The sequence below is a fragment of the Choristoneura fumiferana genome, chromosome 8 (assembly GCF_025370935.1).
Source record: "Choristoneura fumiferana chromosome 8, NRCan_CFum_1, whole genome shotgun sequence".
Classification (NCBI taxonomy): Eukaryota; Metazoa; Arthropoda; class Insecta; order Lepidoptera; family Tortricidae; genus Choristoneura; species Choristoneura fumiferana.
This window is the reverse complement of record NC_133479.1, coordinates 6407478-6425140: the sequence shown is the minus strand read 5'-3', so window position 1 is coordinate 6425140 and position 17663 is coordinate 6407478. Positions and strand designations below refer to the sequence as shown.

The 17663-nt window shown below is 35.4% G+C and overlaps 1 protein-coding gene across 3 annotated transcripts in view; it reads right to left on the bottom strand.

Moving 5' to 3' along the window:
• The window catches only part of LOC141430235 (C-type lectin mosGCTL-1-like), a 95482-nt gene extending 78305 nt beyond the window's left edge, over positions 1-17177 (bottom strand). Inside the window, exon 1 of one of the 3 annotated variants that reach the window (XM_074090839.1) lies at positions 16914-17177. In XM_074090839.1, the coding sequence (XP_073946940.1) occupies positions 16914-17010 (97 nt within the window). In that variant the 5' untranslated portion in view covers positions 17011-17177. The remainder of the gene's footprint in view (positions 1-16913) is intronic. The other 2 variants (XM_074090832.1, XM_074090838.1) reach the window with 2 other exon arrangements.
• Positions 17178-17663: the final 486 nt, after the last annotated feature.

The window sequence follows — 17663 nt, the reverse complement described above, 5'->3', positions numbered from 1 at the left end:
TTCTGCAACGAACTGTTGACTCTCTATTTGCCTTTATATGGCCTGCATATGACGTCACTAATGTTGTTGTTTATATATAACTGTATGAGTATAAAAAAGAAAACTGATTTGAATTTGACAATAAGCCATTTTTTTCAGCAAGTGACCTTGTAAGCTATAATGGTTGGTTTTTAATTAAATCCTGAGGTCGTATTGTCTAACGCGCGGATGTCCGCGATCTTATTTACCATCTCTTTCTAACTTTGTCTTACGCAGTGCGACAGAAAGAAGTGGCGAAAATGATTGTGATTCCAAGTGTGTTAGACCAAGGCCTCTGGTTAAAAATAAAACAAAAAATGAAATTATATAAACGCTAGTTTTGTAGCCAATATTTTTGAAACAAGATACCCCATGTATTGGTTTAGCTAAGATTTTGCATTACAATATGGAAAGAAATGATATACCAACGAATGAATATACACAGCAATATGAGCCCGAAACACTCAAAAACACAATTAATATACGACGTATAAGGCGTAGATGGTCCATAAGATTGATCATGGATCATATAAATATAATGCTAAAGCTTAATTTAAAACAAAAACATTGAATTCGCAATGAGAAAATGCACACCACGTTGTTTGTTTTTTCTTCGTTGTATAACAATTTATTAAAAACTTGTATGGAAAGCATGACTCACCGTAAAAGGCAGAGATGATGAAATTTTCATGAATCTACACTTAATTTAAGCGAATGTCTATCTACGCATATAGCTACCTATGATTCGCTTAGAGAGGAAACGATATTCAGTAATTAACAAAACGGATTCTTTCATGAACCGATATTTCATGCAATAGGTATATCTTGTATGTGCGGGTCAAATCTTGCAAGTTAAATTTGACCACCTCTACTAGTATTCGGATTGCCTTGAAATTTGGCATACTTATGTAAATTGCGTGACAATACAATAATCTGGTAGTGACATTCCGGTAGTCCGGCCAGGATCGACTTCGCAGGACGGAACTCTTCAACGGTTAATGGCATCGGCTTGAAATTTGTAATGCAAATGTAGTTTGGGTGACAATGGAAGTACATTCAACAAAAAGTACAGCCAGCAAAAAAAGGTTGTATTAAAATGAAATTTTTACCAAGAACTTATTTCTGTAACGAAATCTTAATGATTTTTTTTTAAGTTAAAAATAGAAATAGAAGGTTGACTGGTAGAGATCCCTTAAAGGGATAAGTCCGCCTTTGTACAAGTATCTTAAAGTTTGTCAGTAATGTTTTGTTAATTTTATTTTGTACAATAAAGAGTTTACATACATACATAGAAACGTTCAGTCAAAAGACTGTTTTCCTATCTTTATAAATTGTTTTCCTGAACACAACAATTTTGCCGCTTTCAAGTCTGGGGTGAATGAGCATTTACTAGGCAAGCGTACTCCATCGTAGGCCTCATCCTTGCTTTCCATCAGACGTGATTGTGGCCAAACGCAAGCCTATATTGTATAAAAAAACTAGGTTAGCTGAGAGAGATCCCTCATTAAAGATAAGTTCGCCTTTGCACTTTTTTCAATTACTCTTTTCTTCATGTACACCACAAATAGCAAGCGATACAGCAAACAGGTACACAGAGAGAAAATTACAAGGTAAGCAAATAGGTGGCATTATCGCCTCTACACCTATATTTTTTACCCCCGACGCAAAAGAAGCGGTGTTATAAGTTTGACCGCTATGTGTGTCTGTCTATGTCTGTCTGACAGTTTGTGTGTCTGTCTGTGACACCGTAGCTCTTAAACGAGAGGACCGATTTGATTGCGGCTTTTTTATTTGAATTCAGGTATTCTAGCGATGGTTCTTAGACATGCTTCATCAAAATCGGTTAAGCCGTTTTTGAGATATTGAACTTTGAAGTGACAAAGTCGGATGTTTTAACTAAAATATTTTACGCGCAATAAAGAGTTTACATACATACATTTTAGAGCATCATTGACCGTATTCAGCTAGTAAATACCTCTTTGTTTTTGTATTTATAAATCTATTTATGTGTTTTCCTGTTTTCGAATTCTCTAATTGTCATCAATTTGTCGCAAATACTAAAAAAATACACTCGAATTGATAACCTCTTCCTTTTTCTGAAGTCGGTTAAAAAATGCAAGCTCATAATACTTTACTCTTCTGAATTAACTTAAGGACATGTAAAAGCATATCTTCATGTTCTCGAAGCCTTAATCAGTATTCACCTCTTAAATCACCCTAGGTAGGTGCTTAGTGTCTGTATATCCGTTAAAGGGAGCACAACCTGTTTAATAATCAATTACCACACTTTATAATCTCTTGAATCGGCAAATAAGTGAAAAGTAGCACGTGTCTGTCGCGATCATATGTAGAAATACCACGTTGTAGTCAGGGATACGAGTACACTTTATATGCCACAAGTATGAAGCGTCAACCGAAAAGTTTCTGTTAAAAAAAATACAGCTTTTTTGCTTATTTATAACCGACTGCACGAAGGAGGAAAGTGTATATATGTATGTGTGTATGTACATATGGTTGTACTTATGTAAATTTCTAGAGAATAACCAAGTGTCCTAAGAAAATATAATCAATCCGTCAGTTATATTATCAGAAAATACTGGTCACATATTTTTATTTTTGTCAATTAAACAAAAAAAATATGTTCGAGTATATTATACCTACGGTTCCGCGTTTTTAGCACGGCGCGGCGTTTCGTCACGGGTGCCTACTCCCGAACTTTGACTGCTTCGTCTTTGTCTTTTTTGTGTTGTTGACAAAATAAAAATACATGTCCAATACTTTCTGATAAATAAATCTAATTCTGAAATAATATTTTTTCTCAGGAGTTACAACCCAAGTCGCTTGCCGCACCGCCTGGGCCGCTGCTCACAGGCAGTCATGACTGGGTTGTAACTTGTCTTGTAAAGCCGAGTCTCCACTAAGAGAGCCGCCCCGCGCGGCATCCATTTTCAGTGAAATTTTGAGCTCTATGTCGAACAAAATCATGCCACATGCGCTTGCCTCGCGCGGCGGCTCGCTCAGTGGAGACCTGGCTTAAAGACCTTATCTCAGAAATGAACTCGCCGTCACTAGTGACTTGCAGCACTGCAATTTCATTATTACATACAAAGTTTGCCTTGAAAAGTGCAACCCGGCCTGCACTAGATGCTCGTTTAATTACGACCGATTCTGCAATTTGGTACGTATTTTTGAATATGGTCGCGTTTAATGCGTCAGGTGTGTGATATTCGAGGAACCTCTAAAAACTCCATAGGATTTTAAGATTCTTCTTTCATATGTGTAATTTACGCAAAAAAAATATACTTATCTTTTTATGAAGTTATGCATTATAAAAAAAACACAGCACACACACACACACAGCACAGCACGCACACACGCACACACACACACAAACACACACACACACACACACACACACACACACACACACACACACATTATTAACAATAATTATGACAAAAATTACATAATGACTTATAAAATTATGGGAGTCGAAAGGATCCCTCTGAAAAAATTAGGAGTGGAGCTCAGAAATTTACACCCCCTAATAAAAATGTCTAAAGTAATAAGTCAAAGTCAAAGTCAAAATATATTTATTCAATTTAGGCTATAACAAGCACTTATGAATGACGCTGATGCTGATGCTGACTTATGATGATGCTCCTGAGAGGAAGGGCTACGAAATAGCCCGAAACAAGTCGAGCTAAACTCGGTATAAGACGTGAGTTATCCGTTATAATAACATTTAATACTTATGAATGTCAAAAAAAATCTACTACCGTAGGTAATCATACCAACATTGTCCGTAGCATTCAAGTGGCGGTGATTTTTAAAAATGTTGCAAAGACCCAAGGACAAGCATTCGTATTATTTATACAAATATCTGCCCCGACCGGGAATCGATCCTGGGACCTCAAGCTTCATAGTCAGGTTCTCTAACCACTTGTCTAATCGGTCGTCGTTCGGTTAAATGTACCTTCAAGTTTATTCGACATAGTTATATTTGAATTATCAGTGATAAGGATTATCGTCTATCTATAGTTAAATCACTGTTGCTCTACAACATTTACTAGGGCCAAGAGAAAGTGCCTTTCTCGAAAACCTGGAAGCTCGAACGATCAACTATAGCTTAAATAAGACAAAGTAAACACTGAGGTATCTATAAATACTATCCGCGTTCCACAATGCTATGCAATGCACCTAAACATTATTTTTACTGGTTTTTCATTAATGGCATCTTCTATGGGCTCGCCCAAAGACAATAAGTAGATTTTTCTTGAAAAAAATATTGTCCGTAAAAATTGGAGAGGCCAAACGGTTACGTTTTAGCCATCGGGTAATGGTGTTGCATAAATGGACCAGAAAATCATCAACTGATTGATTGACCCAGGATACACTAACCCAAGCTCTGCACTTCCCCGGATGGTTCCAATAATAAATATACCCACATACATAGGTCTGCTCGAATAGCTGTTATAAGTAGGTAGTTGTCTAAATAATGGAAATGGTATAATTCAACCTGTTGAGTGTTTTTTTTAAACATGGCTCTCTCCGTCAGTCACATGACGATTAATTTTGACAGTGCCTAGTAGTTCGCCGTCGATGTTCGGCAAAAACAACAGAAAGTCGTAAATTAAATTCTAAAATACTCGTACTCTATGACAACTGTCAAAAGATCAATAATAAATTCCCGTGGACGCATTACAACTACATGTTAGTTGCAATATCTATGTCCGACTTACCAATAATAATTTATAAATTTGCGACCAACATTGCGAAAATCACACATGACTTCACCTTACTGTTTTAAAAAGCATTCTCAAGGCTAACATAAACTTAAGCAATCTAGATTTAAATTGAATAAGTCACGCAATGTTAATCTTTATTTTTGACACTAAATACTAAGGATTAGATGTTCGCATGTTTAAAATAGAGTAAAGGAAAAGGCAAGCTGAGGGCTTACTCCGAAATTCGAAAATCTCACTCTCGTATTAAACAGTTCAAGTGTCCGAGGGACGGAACGACACGAACTTCGATTTTTAAATTTCGTAGTAGCCCCGCTGTTTCAAAAAGTATTTAAGTATACTCTTATTAAATTATAATTAGAATTATAATTGGATAATTTCCTGGATAAAAAGTGTTATTTTATTTACTTTGTCAATTAGATTACCAGAAAATATTGAACACGTGTATTTTTCCTTTTGTCAATCAAACAACAAAACTGTCAACAAAAGTGAAACACACGCTATTCCAATGGCTCGAAGGTTTTGTGCAGGTTCTTTCGACGTACAGCTCGTGGTAAGTTTCAAATGTAATTTCGCACATTTGACTGCACCAATTTGACCTAACGATCCTCTGCTTGAGAGGCCATAAGTCAAACTACTGCTAGACCACCATAGCCTATGTTTTGTCATAGCGATCCAATTAATCTACATACCTTTCATCCGAATCCGTCTCGCCATTTTGATATAAAAAAAATTGAACTTATGTTTTCTGTTGACTTTAAACAAGACAAAATTTACTGTAGATGGCCGAAATAAAAATGCGTGATAACTAATACGCTAACACTATCAAATGATATAATTACTCATATTCATTTGTCATTCCAAAGCCTAAGGCATGGTCATTAACAAAAGCTGCTACAGGGTGATCTAATCTCGATTATTATGCGATTCATTCATACGTGGTGTTCGGTATCGAGCGATCTTCATTTGTCTATGGAAGGTCAAAAGAGAAGGTCAGGTAATGGTTAAGTCACTTTTGTCTCTGCATATGTGTATGACCTTTATGTAGGTATTGGTGAACCTGTAATGTATGATCCGCCAAGGCCACACCAAAAGTGACATGCTTTCGATACTGTCTAGTAAACACGTGCTTTGACCCTTGAAGGGGGTGTCAATTGGATAACCTCGTGTGCTCGAGCGTTGGTTCGCCTCCTGGGGGGTAGGGGGGGGGGTCGTTTGTGCCGGTGCACCCTGGGCAGCAACTAAGGCCGCTCGACTTACGATGCCATTCCATTATACAGCCCAAGACGCGGATGAAATCCACATTTACACTTATAGGGCCTACACTATCTGACGTGGTTTGCACGGAGCGGGTGGAATAGCTAGCTGGAATAGAATAAATAATAGTATGGCCTATTGAAAAATAGCATGAGCAGCGCTAACTGTTGTACCCACTATTATTTATTTTGTGGCTAACTGCACGCGTTCCGTGACACGGATTTTACCTACACCCGCACGCGCAGGCGTGCGCCCGCGCAGTGCACCCGCACCAACAGGGCTACTACGAAACTCGAAACTCGAAGTTCTTGTCGTGCGGTCCCTCTCGCTCTCGTATTAAATTGTATAAGTGTCAGAGGGACCGCACGACACGAACTTCGAGTTTCGAGTTTCGTAGTAGCCCTGCAGCTAGCACAGGACCTTACTGGCATTATATATGGTAGTAACTCAGCAAGCTATGAAATTGGTAGGTACTGGTTAAAATCTCAGTACCTAAGCACGACCGATTTTTCCCCTTTTAAAAACTTGTAAGATTTTACTTTAGCTAAGTTATGAATATTCGCGATTGAGTATGTAGGCACCTTTAAATTTTCCGTACGTTACAAAATTTAGTTACAGCTCCATGATTAAGAACGCTCTAGATTTATTTAATTACCCTGTTTTTGTACAATTTAATGTGTAATTGTAATTTCACAAACTACAATATTGCGACGGGATCTTGCAAAATATTGCAAACACTTAAACATTTACAATAATGATTGCTACTTATGTCAGTCTCTAGTAAATACGTATTGTATAATAGAGAATTAGTGCCAAATATACTAAATTGAGTACTAATATTTCAACTGAGTAGTTTCCTGAGTAAAAAATAGTAGATTGTACAACGAGAGCATAAAAATAAATAAATAAATTAGTATCTAATTGCATTTTATAGATACTCATTTGAGAGATCAATCAATTAAGTACCCCTAAACCCTAAACCCTAGTACCCCTGTTTTGTTTACGTAAAAGAATCAAATAAGTATGCCGAATATTCGTATTCAGTGAAACCCATGTTCGGCCCATCTACTATTTGTAATTTTTCGATAACTGGAATACTAAAAAAATATGTGTGCAATATTTTCTAATAATCTGACGGATTAATTAAAATGTTTGAGTTACTAGCTCACTGAATAAAAAGTTGAAATATCTGAAATAATTTCTAAAACTACAGATGTACCTAAGGACTTCCGGCTTTGTGATATGCTCTGTATCTGCTAGACAACGTTCTGGTATGTGACTGTCACCCAAAACATTAAAATGAGTATGTTTAACTTAGTATCTTTTATAAAACATTAATGTATTGTAAATAATAGCCCTCGATAATGAAGAGAGAAAACTAATACACACTACAACACTTTAGAAAACATTTAAAGTGCCTTTTAAGATCTGTTATCTACTTTCGGCACCACATCATGTCACGATAAAAATCACATAGAAAACCTTCGTACAATTTAGTAGCCACTATAACAGATGCTGATCATATCTGAACATGTCGACAACTGCCTGTCATTCTTAATTTAAAGCCCAAACATTTAAATGCTCATTAAAATTATGTGAACTAGTTTTCAATGTGTAAGTAGAGATAACAATGAGACTCATGAATGAGTTTATCTAATAGTATCAAATATGGTGGCGAGCAAAGTATAGGGTCACTTTCTTACGTGAACGTGAAAGTGATCAGTTATTTTCACTTGTGAGTGTACCTAAATGGTGAGTCAAGCTTTTTATAAGTTCTAAAGTTCGGTAAAATCTCGGAGACTTATGTTACATCTACATTAAGGATAGTTAGAGGCACAAACTGAACCCTATTACTATCTCTACCCTGTCCGTCCGTCTGTCTATTTGTCATAGGACTGTATCTCGATAATCGTAACGATAGACAGCTATTTACACACAATGTATATTTTTATTGCCACTACAACAACAAATAATAAAATTAAGTGAGCTCCCATACAAAAAAATATATATTTTTGTTTTCATTGCTTCTTAACGTTTAAGAGCTATGGTGTCACAGACAGACAGACAGACACACATAGCGGTCAAACTTATAACACCCCTCTTTTTGCGTTGGGGGTTAAAAATAAAAATCAAAGAAACTTAAAAAAAAATACTACAATCGTCCTCGAATAAGGATTTAGTATGAAACACGGTTTCGGTTGGCTAAAACTGAAATCGAAACTGAAATTGGGTCTTCCGCCATTGGGTGACACTTTTCCCGGCCGTACAATACCGACATGGAAATACCGACATGATATTTCACTGACAAGAGTTTCTATGGGCGTGTACACAAAATATCCGTGCCGGAAAATAGTGTCAGCCCCGCGATTCAGTGACAACTTGCAGTCGCGCGTATTCGAAAGCTACTTACCTATAATCGCTGCTGATTACTCGTACATTGCCAACATTGACAATGTAACATTACCTACTTACACAAACTCTACTCGATTAATAAGGCTATCTTAGACAGAAACAATGGCAAATACAGCCTAAATTAAGCTACCGGCATGTTTCACAACATCCTTATATCGTAATAGTGACCATTCAACAGCGATTGTCACTTTCGCTCGCACTGTTTACGAACGGGACAGCGAGTTCGTCGAATCTTAAATTCCTCGAGGCGGAACGTCAAATTAAATATTTGTATAATAATTATAGCTAAGTAGAGGTGAGACAACTTTCTCCACGCGTCGCTTTCGAGAGGACGGAACCTAGCACCTTTGCTTACGAGCCGAAAAATTATGTCATAATTATCATAATTAGTTACATGTTTATAGCAACACTGCATGAATCTCGTCCACTTGCATATTTAGACAATTTGAGAAGCACGTAATAATAGAAAATTATAGAAAACTAGTTAAGTACTTCGTTCGCGTGAAACAGTGGAGGTCTATGACCAGAGACCTATGCCACATAATAGTATTCATTGGCATTCAATTTCCAGGAGTTTACACGCGCACGAACCGATCCTGTGGGAATATTGGGATAAAAATAAGCCTATAAGTCCAGCTATGTATGTACCAAATTTTATAAACATAGGTACATCTAGCCGTTTTACCGTGAAAGTATAACAAACACACAGACACTCGCAAACTTTCGTAGGTAACTGTTTTCCGTTACTTCATCTGTTAATACTGTACTAACCTATGTTAATTATCCATGTCCTTGTCAGTGTCTCAAACTAAGTTCTGAATACCAAATTTCATTACAATCGGTAACAAACCAACAAATATACTCACATTCGCATTTATTAATTAGGAAGTAGGATTAATTTTGTAAGTGTAGGTACGCAAACATTGTATAATTTTTACATCTTCCTCAGAATAATGGTAGCACGTTGTTGTAGCTAAAATTGTTCCGCATTTAATGAGCTCTTTCACCAAAGTTATGACACTTCACACGTTGTTGTGATAATTATACACTTACACATGTATATATCCTATAACTGCTAACGTAGGTAATCCAATTATTTTTGTTTTGTTTGATAGTAAGATATTATTATAATAAGTTATCTTATTTTGGCGAGCGTAATCGATTATTTGCATATTTTGTTCAGGTCCGTATGCATGCATATGATATTTATCACAAACAAAGTGGTTGTATTGTTTTTAATATTTATTTACTCAACCAGGCAAAGCTATGTTACATTAAATATTTCTCACTCTGTGCTTATCTGATTGGAAAAAAAATATTAAGGTTTTTTCGATGATGGCAACTCTTGAATTGGCGGGAAGCGAGGAACGTTGTGAATAAAAAAAAGTAAATGTGGATGGAATCTTCGAGGACTAATAATTTTAACTATTTTAATAATACTTTTATGGTAAAGTAAAATACAACGAGAACGAACAGATGTATTAAATGTTTGCTTAAATAAACTACCAGTTAATTAGGTACAGACGTAAAAATCTTCAGTTTCTTTTTAAAAACTAGACACCGTAACGATGTGCTAGCCGTCCTGATGTAACAACATTTTTGATTTATAGTATTCAAATTTGGACAAGTAATTTGTCAAAAACTTTCCAATTGCACTTTATTGCAGAAAGTTTATGCAGCAAATTTTCCTATTTTACATAATACCTAATAGAGTTTATAACACTAATTATAATAGCCAATATTATCCAATTAAATAGTTGTGGGCTTCTCCATTATGCCACTATTGCCACGTAATTTGAGGTGTTAATAATTTATCGTGGTAATTAGTATACCGGAGATACTGTTTAGCACCTTGTATTTTGTGCATAGCTTGCATTCTTAGTTGTGTGCAAGATTAAATTAAGTATCTAGGTATAAGTAAACTTTATCGTTTAGATGTAAGTAAGTACATATGTGGAATGTTTAAATTCTGAACGTTATTCTATGGCACACTATTTATTAATAGATATTTAACTTAAGTTACAGTGTTATATGGATATCGCACATCTTGATTAAAAGGGCATAAACCCAAAAGAATACAGCATTTTAATTTAGGCCTTTAAATTTTAACGGTGTATTATTTTGAGTTGGTACTATGTACTTACTTTAGATCTATATATATGAAACATATCTTAAATGTATTCATTTATAATATTAAGCATATTTTTATATCATTGTTATGTTATGTTTTCAGATAATTTTGAGCACCTAGACAAGTCGGGTGCTTAGAAGGCGACTATAACTGTGGATCTCTTGGCACATGACACTGAGGGTATACTTGTATTTCGAATTAATACCTAAGTATACATTTATGTATAGGTATGGGGTTAAACAAAGTAAGAGTATTAATTTAAAGTGATTCTTGTAGCTCTTGTGTATTTTATTCTTTTTAGTCCTTTCGAATTATGTAAAAGGTTAAGATTGAGTGAAAGAAAATTTACTTAAAAAACAATAAGTTAAAAAAATCAAAAACCCGACTGCCTTAAAAACACTAAAAAGAAGAAAATAAGCCTAGTGGGCTAGAACTTTGTTAAGTAGCTAACTTAAAGTTCAACAGTCGGGACCCATTTAAATCGTGACGCTCAAAAATTCTTACCTAATGGGTCTGGACTGTTGAACTTTAAGTTAGCTACTTAACAAAGTTCTAGCCCACTAGGCTTTTTTTCTTCTTTTTAGTGTATTTTAAGGCAGTAGGGTTTTTGATCTTTTTAACTTAGTTTTATTTCACACTTTTCTGTGAAAATGGTATATTAAAACGGTTATAAACCATATATTTTTAGGATAGGCTAATTATTTACTTTTTATTTAATACCCCACTTGATAGGTTTGAATAAGAAACATTTTTTGAAAACTTACAATTTGGTGCCAAAAATCCGCCATTTAGATTTTTTAAGAATTAAATGTAACCAGTGTCACTCTCGTCGTTAAGACGAATCCAATGACGTATCATTTATCAAAATCAGTTAAGCCGTTGAGTAGTTACGAGAGGACATAGGAATAGACATACATACATACTTACATACATACATATACATACGCGTCAAACACATAACCCTCCTTCTTCACAGTCGGGTAAAAATACCGAGAGCATTTTTGCAAGTACCCGGTCACTTTTTGAAATCGTGATAATGTAATATTTTTAGAAAAAGAAAACCAGCTAAGAGCGTGTCTGCCACCCGCATTGTAGAGTACAACGAGGCATCATCTCATTATCATCATCATCAGCCGAATGACGTCCACTGCTGAACACTGGCCTCCCTTTAGAACGCCACAATGACCGACAACTCGCCACTTGCATCCACCCGCACCTGGTGCTTGCCAACTCTAATGCGAGGCAAATATTCAGTATTTTGATCGATAATCAAACATTAACTTTTAAAACATACATGGCTATGCTACTTTCCTTTTATTTCATTACTAGATGAAAACCCGGCTTCGCTCGGGTAAAATGTAGACTAATAATAATATGTTTGAAAAATATTTTTGCCAGTAAAGACTGTCGTACTTATCGAAAAATCTGACGTTTATTCCCAGCCTTAATTATTATCACAAACACTAACGGCTAACCTACGTATCGGTACTCACCAGTAGATATTTCTCCTAAATCTTATTTGCCCAAATAACTACGTAGTCGGTCCCAAAGTTCTGTCACAAATGAAAATAATGATAATAACAAAAGTACCAATCAGTTTTTAATAAATTATATACCAATTTAAAGTACATTTAATAATGAATTAAAATTACTTAAATTTATTCAAAATGACTTCCTTTGTTTTTAATACAGGCCCTTAATCGGCGCAGCCAGTCGTCTATTGCAGCACGCACCATTTTCATGTCTATTTCAGCGACTGCTTTTCTTAAAGATGACTTCAGGCTCTCCAAATTTTTATGGGGTTTCGCACAGACCTACCCCTCTAAGACCTGCCAAATTTTAAAGTCCAGAGGATTATGGTCCGGACTGGAGGAAGGCCAATCTTCGTGTCTTATAAAGTCGATTTTTTGACGGTCAAACCAGGCTTGAGTGGTCTTGGCTTTGTGTGCTGGCGCAGAATCCTGCTAAAACACAAAATTATGTCCTGAAAATAGTGTGTTGGGCAGATCTTTGACATGCTTATCCAAAACCGTCTCTTGGTACACTTACGCACTGATTTTGACCCCTTTTTCGCAAAAATGAACCTCAGTTGGCCCGTAATAAGATCAGAGAATACTCTTCAGAGTACACTCTATCATTCTGTTTATTGTACTTCTCTTCAATATTGAAAATCTTTTCGTCTGTAAAGAGGATATCACGGTGTCGATTTTTCGCGTACCGCTTTAACAACTTCCGGGATCTTTTAAGCCTTATTGTTTTTAGACGGACATTAAGTAAGTGCCCACTCTGTTTTTTGTATGCTCGCGCGTAGACTAAGATCTTCGTTTAAAACCTTTTTGACGGTTTTTCTACTGACACCCATCTGCAAAGCCATCAACTTCTGTTTTCGGACAGGATTTCTTGCTATGCGCGCCTTGATCGCTTTGATCACTGCTGGTGCTCGTACGGAGCGAGGCCGGCCAATTCTTTTCTTGTCCTCAACACTGGAGACTTCATTGTACCTATCAATAGTACGGTACACAAACCTAAGCGTTATATTTAAATTTTTGAGCAACTTGAAAATGGTACTTGGCGAGTGCCCACAGCCACAGCGGTGCAATGCTAAAACAGCTATTCGGTTTTCTTTCAATGTCCACTCCATCCTCCATCGTGAGAAATTGCAGCGAATGACTGTTTATTGTTTTAAAATAATTGTCAAACATTAAAAAATGGAATTCAATCAAATTTTCTTAAAATCATGTTCTAAATTTAAAAATAATGTGCCAGTGACAGTACTTTGGAACCGACTACATATGATGTCGCTGTCTCATAATCAAAGAAATTAGACCTAAAGGGCCCCATATACGGTACGATTCGTCTGTACGATCGATCTGATGAAAATCGACGAATCGTACCGTGTGTGGGGCCTTAAGAGGTCACAATGGAGAACGAAATGCAAACCTGTGACACCTGTGACACGTGATGACGTGACACTAACGCCACTTTGATGTGATGAGTTTGATTGACATGTTTACTTTGCAACGCCATTATATACTTAGTAATTTATTCAAGTTTATATTGAAAATACTCCCACAATTGTGACAATGCTTACCGAATGCAAGGAGATTCGGCTGTTAACAAAATAATATAGTTATCATCAAACAAAAGACTAAACGAAGACAGAAAAACGACCAATGAAAGATTTTTTTATGAAATACTTACGATTTTCGGCATGATGTAAACAAAGTGTCGAAAACAATATTTTCGCGAAACAAACGTCAACAACTGAAGACAGTTATAGTTGAAGGTAGTTAGTTGGTGATAGTTTTGAGTTTTGATAAGATCCACTCAAGTTTTCCGGCAAGACGTTTCGTTTTACACAGTCACATGAGTCACAGTTCTTTGTAATGGATACTTTTTTGGCGTGACGCACGCGATGTGTTGAAGGCGAGCCGTATCTAAGAGCTAGCTAGTATGAAACGGAACGTTTATTAACTACCCAAGATGGCGACTGCGGTTTGTTTGTCAGTGCCATTAGAATTTAACGAAATTCTCCATAATCCAAATTTTGCGGATATATGTTGTCGACTCGGATCGACTAATTTTTTACGCTCTTCAATTTGATGTGCATTTCGTTCGAGTCTACCGTACCCCTGGACGAAATTATTAATATAGATGTTCACTACTTAGCTGTGATTTTTTCCGCATCTGAAAACAATCATTTAAACCTAAAAATTGTTTACGAAAATCTACACTGCTCTTTAGATTTTGATAATTCATTACAATCCTCAAAATATTTTAATTTCCTTTCACTCAAAAATAGGCGTCTTTATCTAGATTCGATGTTCTTTTTCAAAATCTTGAAAAATGAAATTAGGTGCCCAGATCTTTTACAAAGTATAAGTTTTAGTATTCCATGTCCCTCCTTGCGTCCAGTTTTGCCCGTACTAACTACACTTTTTTCAGGCGAGTTCCTCGGTTAATTAATGAACAATTGTATGATATTGACCCATTTGCGAGTTCGCTTGTTACTCTCAAGAAATTAGTCAGGCAACATTTTGTATATTAGTGTTTTTATCAACATTTATCTTTCACCAAACCTAGTTTTGTTGATTTTTAATTTATTTAAGTACTCACATTAGTTTTAAATAACTTTTAGTACCTATGAATATTTATGAACCTCGAGGTCTTTATATTGTTTTTGGTTTCCTGTATACTCATTAATGTACGACTGTATGTGTTCTTAAAATAATAAAATAAAAATAAATAAGATCCATCCAGCAATATTCCACACTATGGGTGACACGAGTATTTCACCAGCATCGAGATACTAACAAACATATATATTTTTTATAATTAATACTTAAAAGTCAGTATAATCAGTCATTTTATGAGCACATTTGGCGCGTACCTATATCCGAAAATTATGCGCATTCGAATACTGACCCCAAGGGAGCACCCAGAAGCTTTTGCTTTTTTACCCGACTGCCCGAAGGAGGGTTATGTTTTTCGAGCGTATGTATGTATGTATGTAAGTATGTATGTAAGTATGTATGTATGTATGTAAGTATATATGTATGTATGTATTTATGTGTGTGGGTATGTATGTCCATTTCTTTGGTCCTCGATGCAGCCTAAACGGCTAGACGGATTGTAACATATGAGGTATTATTGGATTCGTCATGACTGTCGGAGTGACATAGAGTATATAATATTTCAATATGGCGTCTGCGAAAAAAAATATGGCGAAGGAATAAAAAAAAATATTTTGTATTGTAACAATATGGGAATCAAATGAAAGCTAATAATTAGCCCATTCTAGATATATATGGGTTATAATACTTTTAATGTACTATTTTCACAGAAATATCAAAAAGTATAAAATAAAAAACATTAAATTTAAAAAATAAAAAACCCGACTGCCTTAAAAACTAAAAGGAAGAAAATAAATCTAGTGGTCTAGAACTCTGTCAAGAATCTCATTTATTTGAGCGTACGTATGTATGTATGTATGTATGTATGTAAGTATGTATGTATGTAAGTATGTATGTATGTATGTATGTAAGTATGTATGTATGTATGTATGTATGTAAACCTTATCTAGATAGGTATTTTCAATCCAGGAAACATATTTACGTTTAAAATAATCGATTAGTGAAATAGCTCCGAGAGAAATCGCACCCACAGCTTGTCAGTGTCAGAAAAAAGTAAAAGTCGTAATGCTGGACGACTCAAAATGTGTATTACTTAAGAGGTTAGGCGATGAACGATCAACATTTTCATTATCGCATCGTAAAAAACCACCGTTTAGCATTAATTTCACTTCGTAATTGATATTACCTGCATTTAAGTGGGTTAATACTGGCTATCTAGTTAAGTTTTTCATTTTAGATAATTTTAGTCTACATTACACTAGTCATTGTTTTTTTTTTGCCAGTAACAGTGGCCAGTAAGAATTTATAAGTAAGCCTGTGGAAATTTCCGTGGTGTGTTTTGATTAAAGTTTTTTTTTAGACTAGAAATCAATCGTTTCTTAATAACAAAAAGTGTGATAGGTAGGTAATTTTTATATTAGAACAATTGAATTTTCGACACCATTAAGTAATGAAACAACGTCAGTATGTTTAATTGTAATAATCGCCATAATGACAATAACTACGAAACAAGTTATAATGTGCCTAATTAAAAGTGTATAAGTATTTATTTTATCAAGTTTCGAATCAGTAGCCTTATCAAAAGTTAACAAACAATGTAAACTAATAAGTTCCTAAATATTATGGTGAGCTATGTTTGCAGCTCTAGGATATACGTAAGTAGTGCGTTAGTAGGTATTGTAAGTAGGTATCAAGTATCTAGAGCACTATGATTTACATTATAGCCTTCTATTAACTATTGTCTTTCTTACTGAACCGACATATCCGTTGCATAATTATATTTTATTGTTTATGTGCAGAGCGTTAATATAGTCAATGTGATTGCTGTCACGCTTTATTTAAATTTTAGTACCTTTTTATAAAAATAATATATACTTTTTATAAATGATCTAGCAATACTTATATAAATTATCGCTTAAGGCTTCAAAAATAATCACGACTCCATTGCAAGGCTATTGCATTCTGAGACTTCTGACTGAGACTCCTTCTGAGAGTGAATCTGTATCACTGCTTAAATGAGCGCGTAAGATAGGTAGAGTTGAATAAAGTTTTAAATATTTTTGTGTGCAACTTTATGTAGTTGTGGATAGATTTAAAACTTTTGTTTACGTCGCATTCAGTCGAAAAATGGTCTATAAATAGAAAACAATACGTTTCAATATTCTGTCCTGAAAAATAATGTTATTGACTTAAACTAGTTTTTTGTTTTTTACTTACCGAGGTCTCTATGCAGGTTATTCGACGACCTTTGCGCACTGGCCAGTAAGACCAGCGACATCATCACTACACTAGGGATGCTGCCAAAGAACTTCATTGTTTCCACAATTAAAAAAAAAGAACAAACACTAAATTTGAATTGTAAAAAAAAAAGTACGCAAAACGAATTTTAAATTTTAGAATTTCGATTTCATTCCCGCGCGGTGGTCAAAGCGCGATCGATGCTCGTTCGTTGCATTTGGAAGTATGACTGAGGTTGGGAAGTTGCGCTGGGGCAGGTGGAGAGCAAAAAGCGAGACCGGTCGATGCCACCGTGTGCCATCTTCGGTGTAACAAGTTGCCGCCGAATTCTTGATCACTATTAACTATTAGCCTTCGTTCGATCAGAAAGGAGTCATTGGCACCATTTGAATTTTATTCCTGGATAAACAGTTATTTTAGTTCAATGGCTTTCGAAAATTGCTATTTTATGGATTTTTATGCAAAATACTAATATACACACTATAATTAAAATGAGACCTCATTTAGGTAAATCCTAAGATTCTCAAGCTTTCCAGTGGAGTGGCGCCTCAACAACCAGAGGGGTAACTCGGGGGGTCTACTCTACGGGTAGACAAATTTTATCCTGAACAATAATCCTATCGATTCGTATAATAAAGTAGCGTGTTTATTTTTTTAATTTTAGTTGGTTCGATTCCCGGGTGAGAGACGCGAAGTTTAGAATATCTTTTAATGCAGTTTTGTTTCATT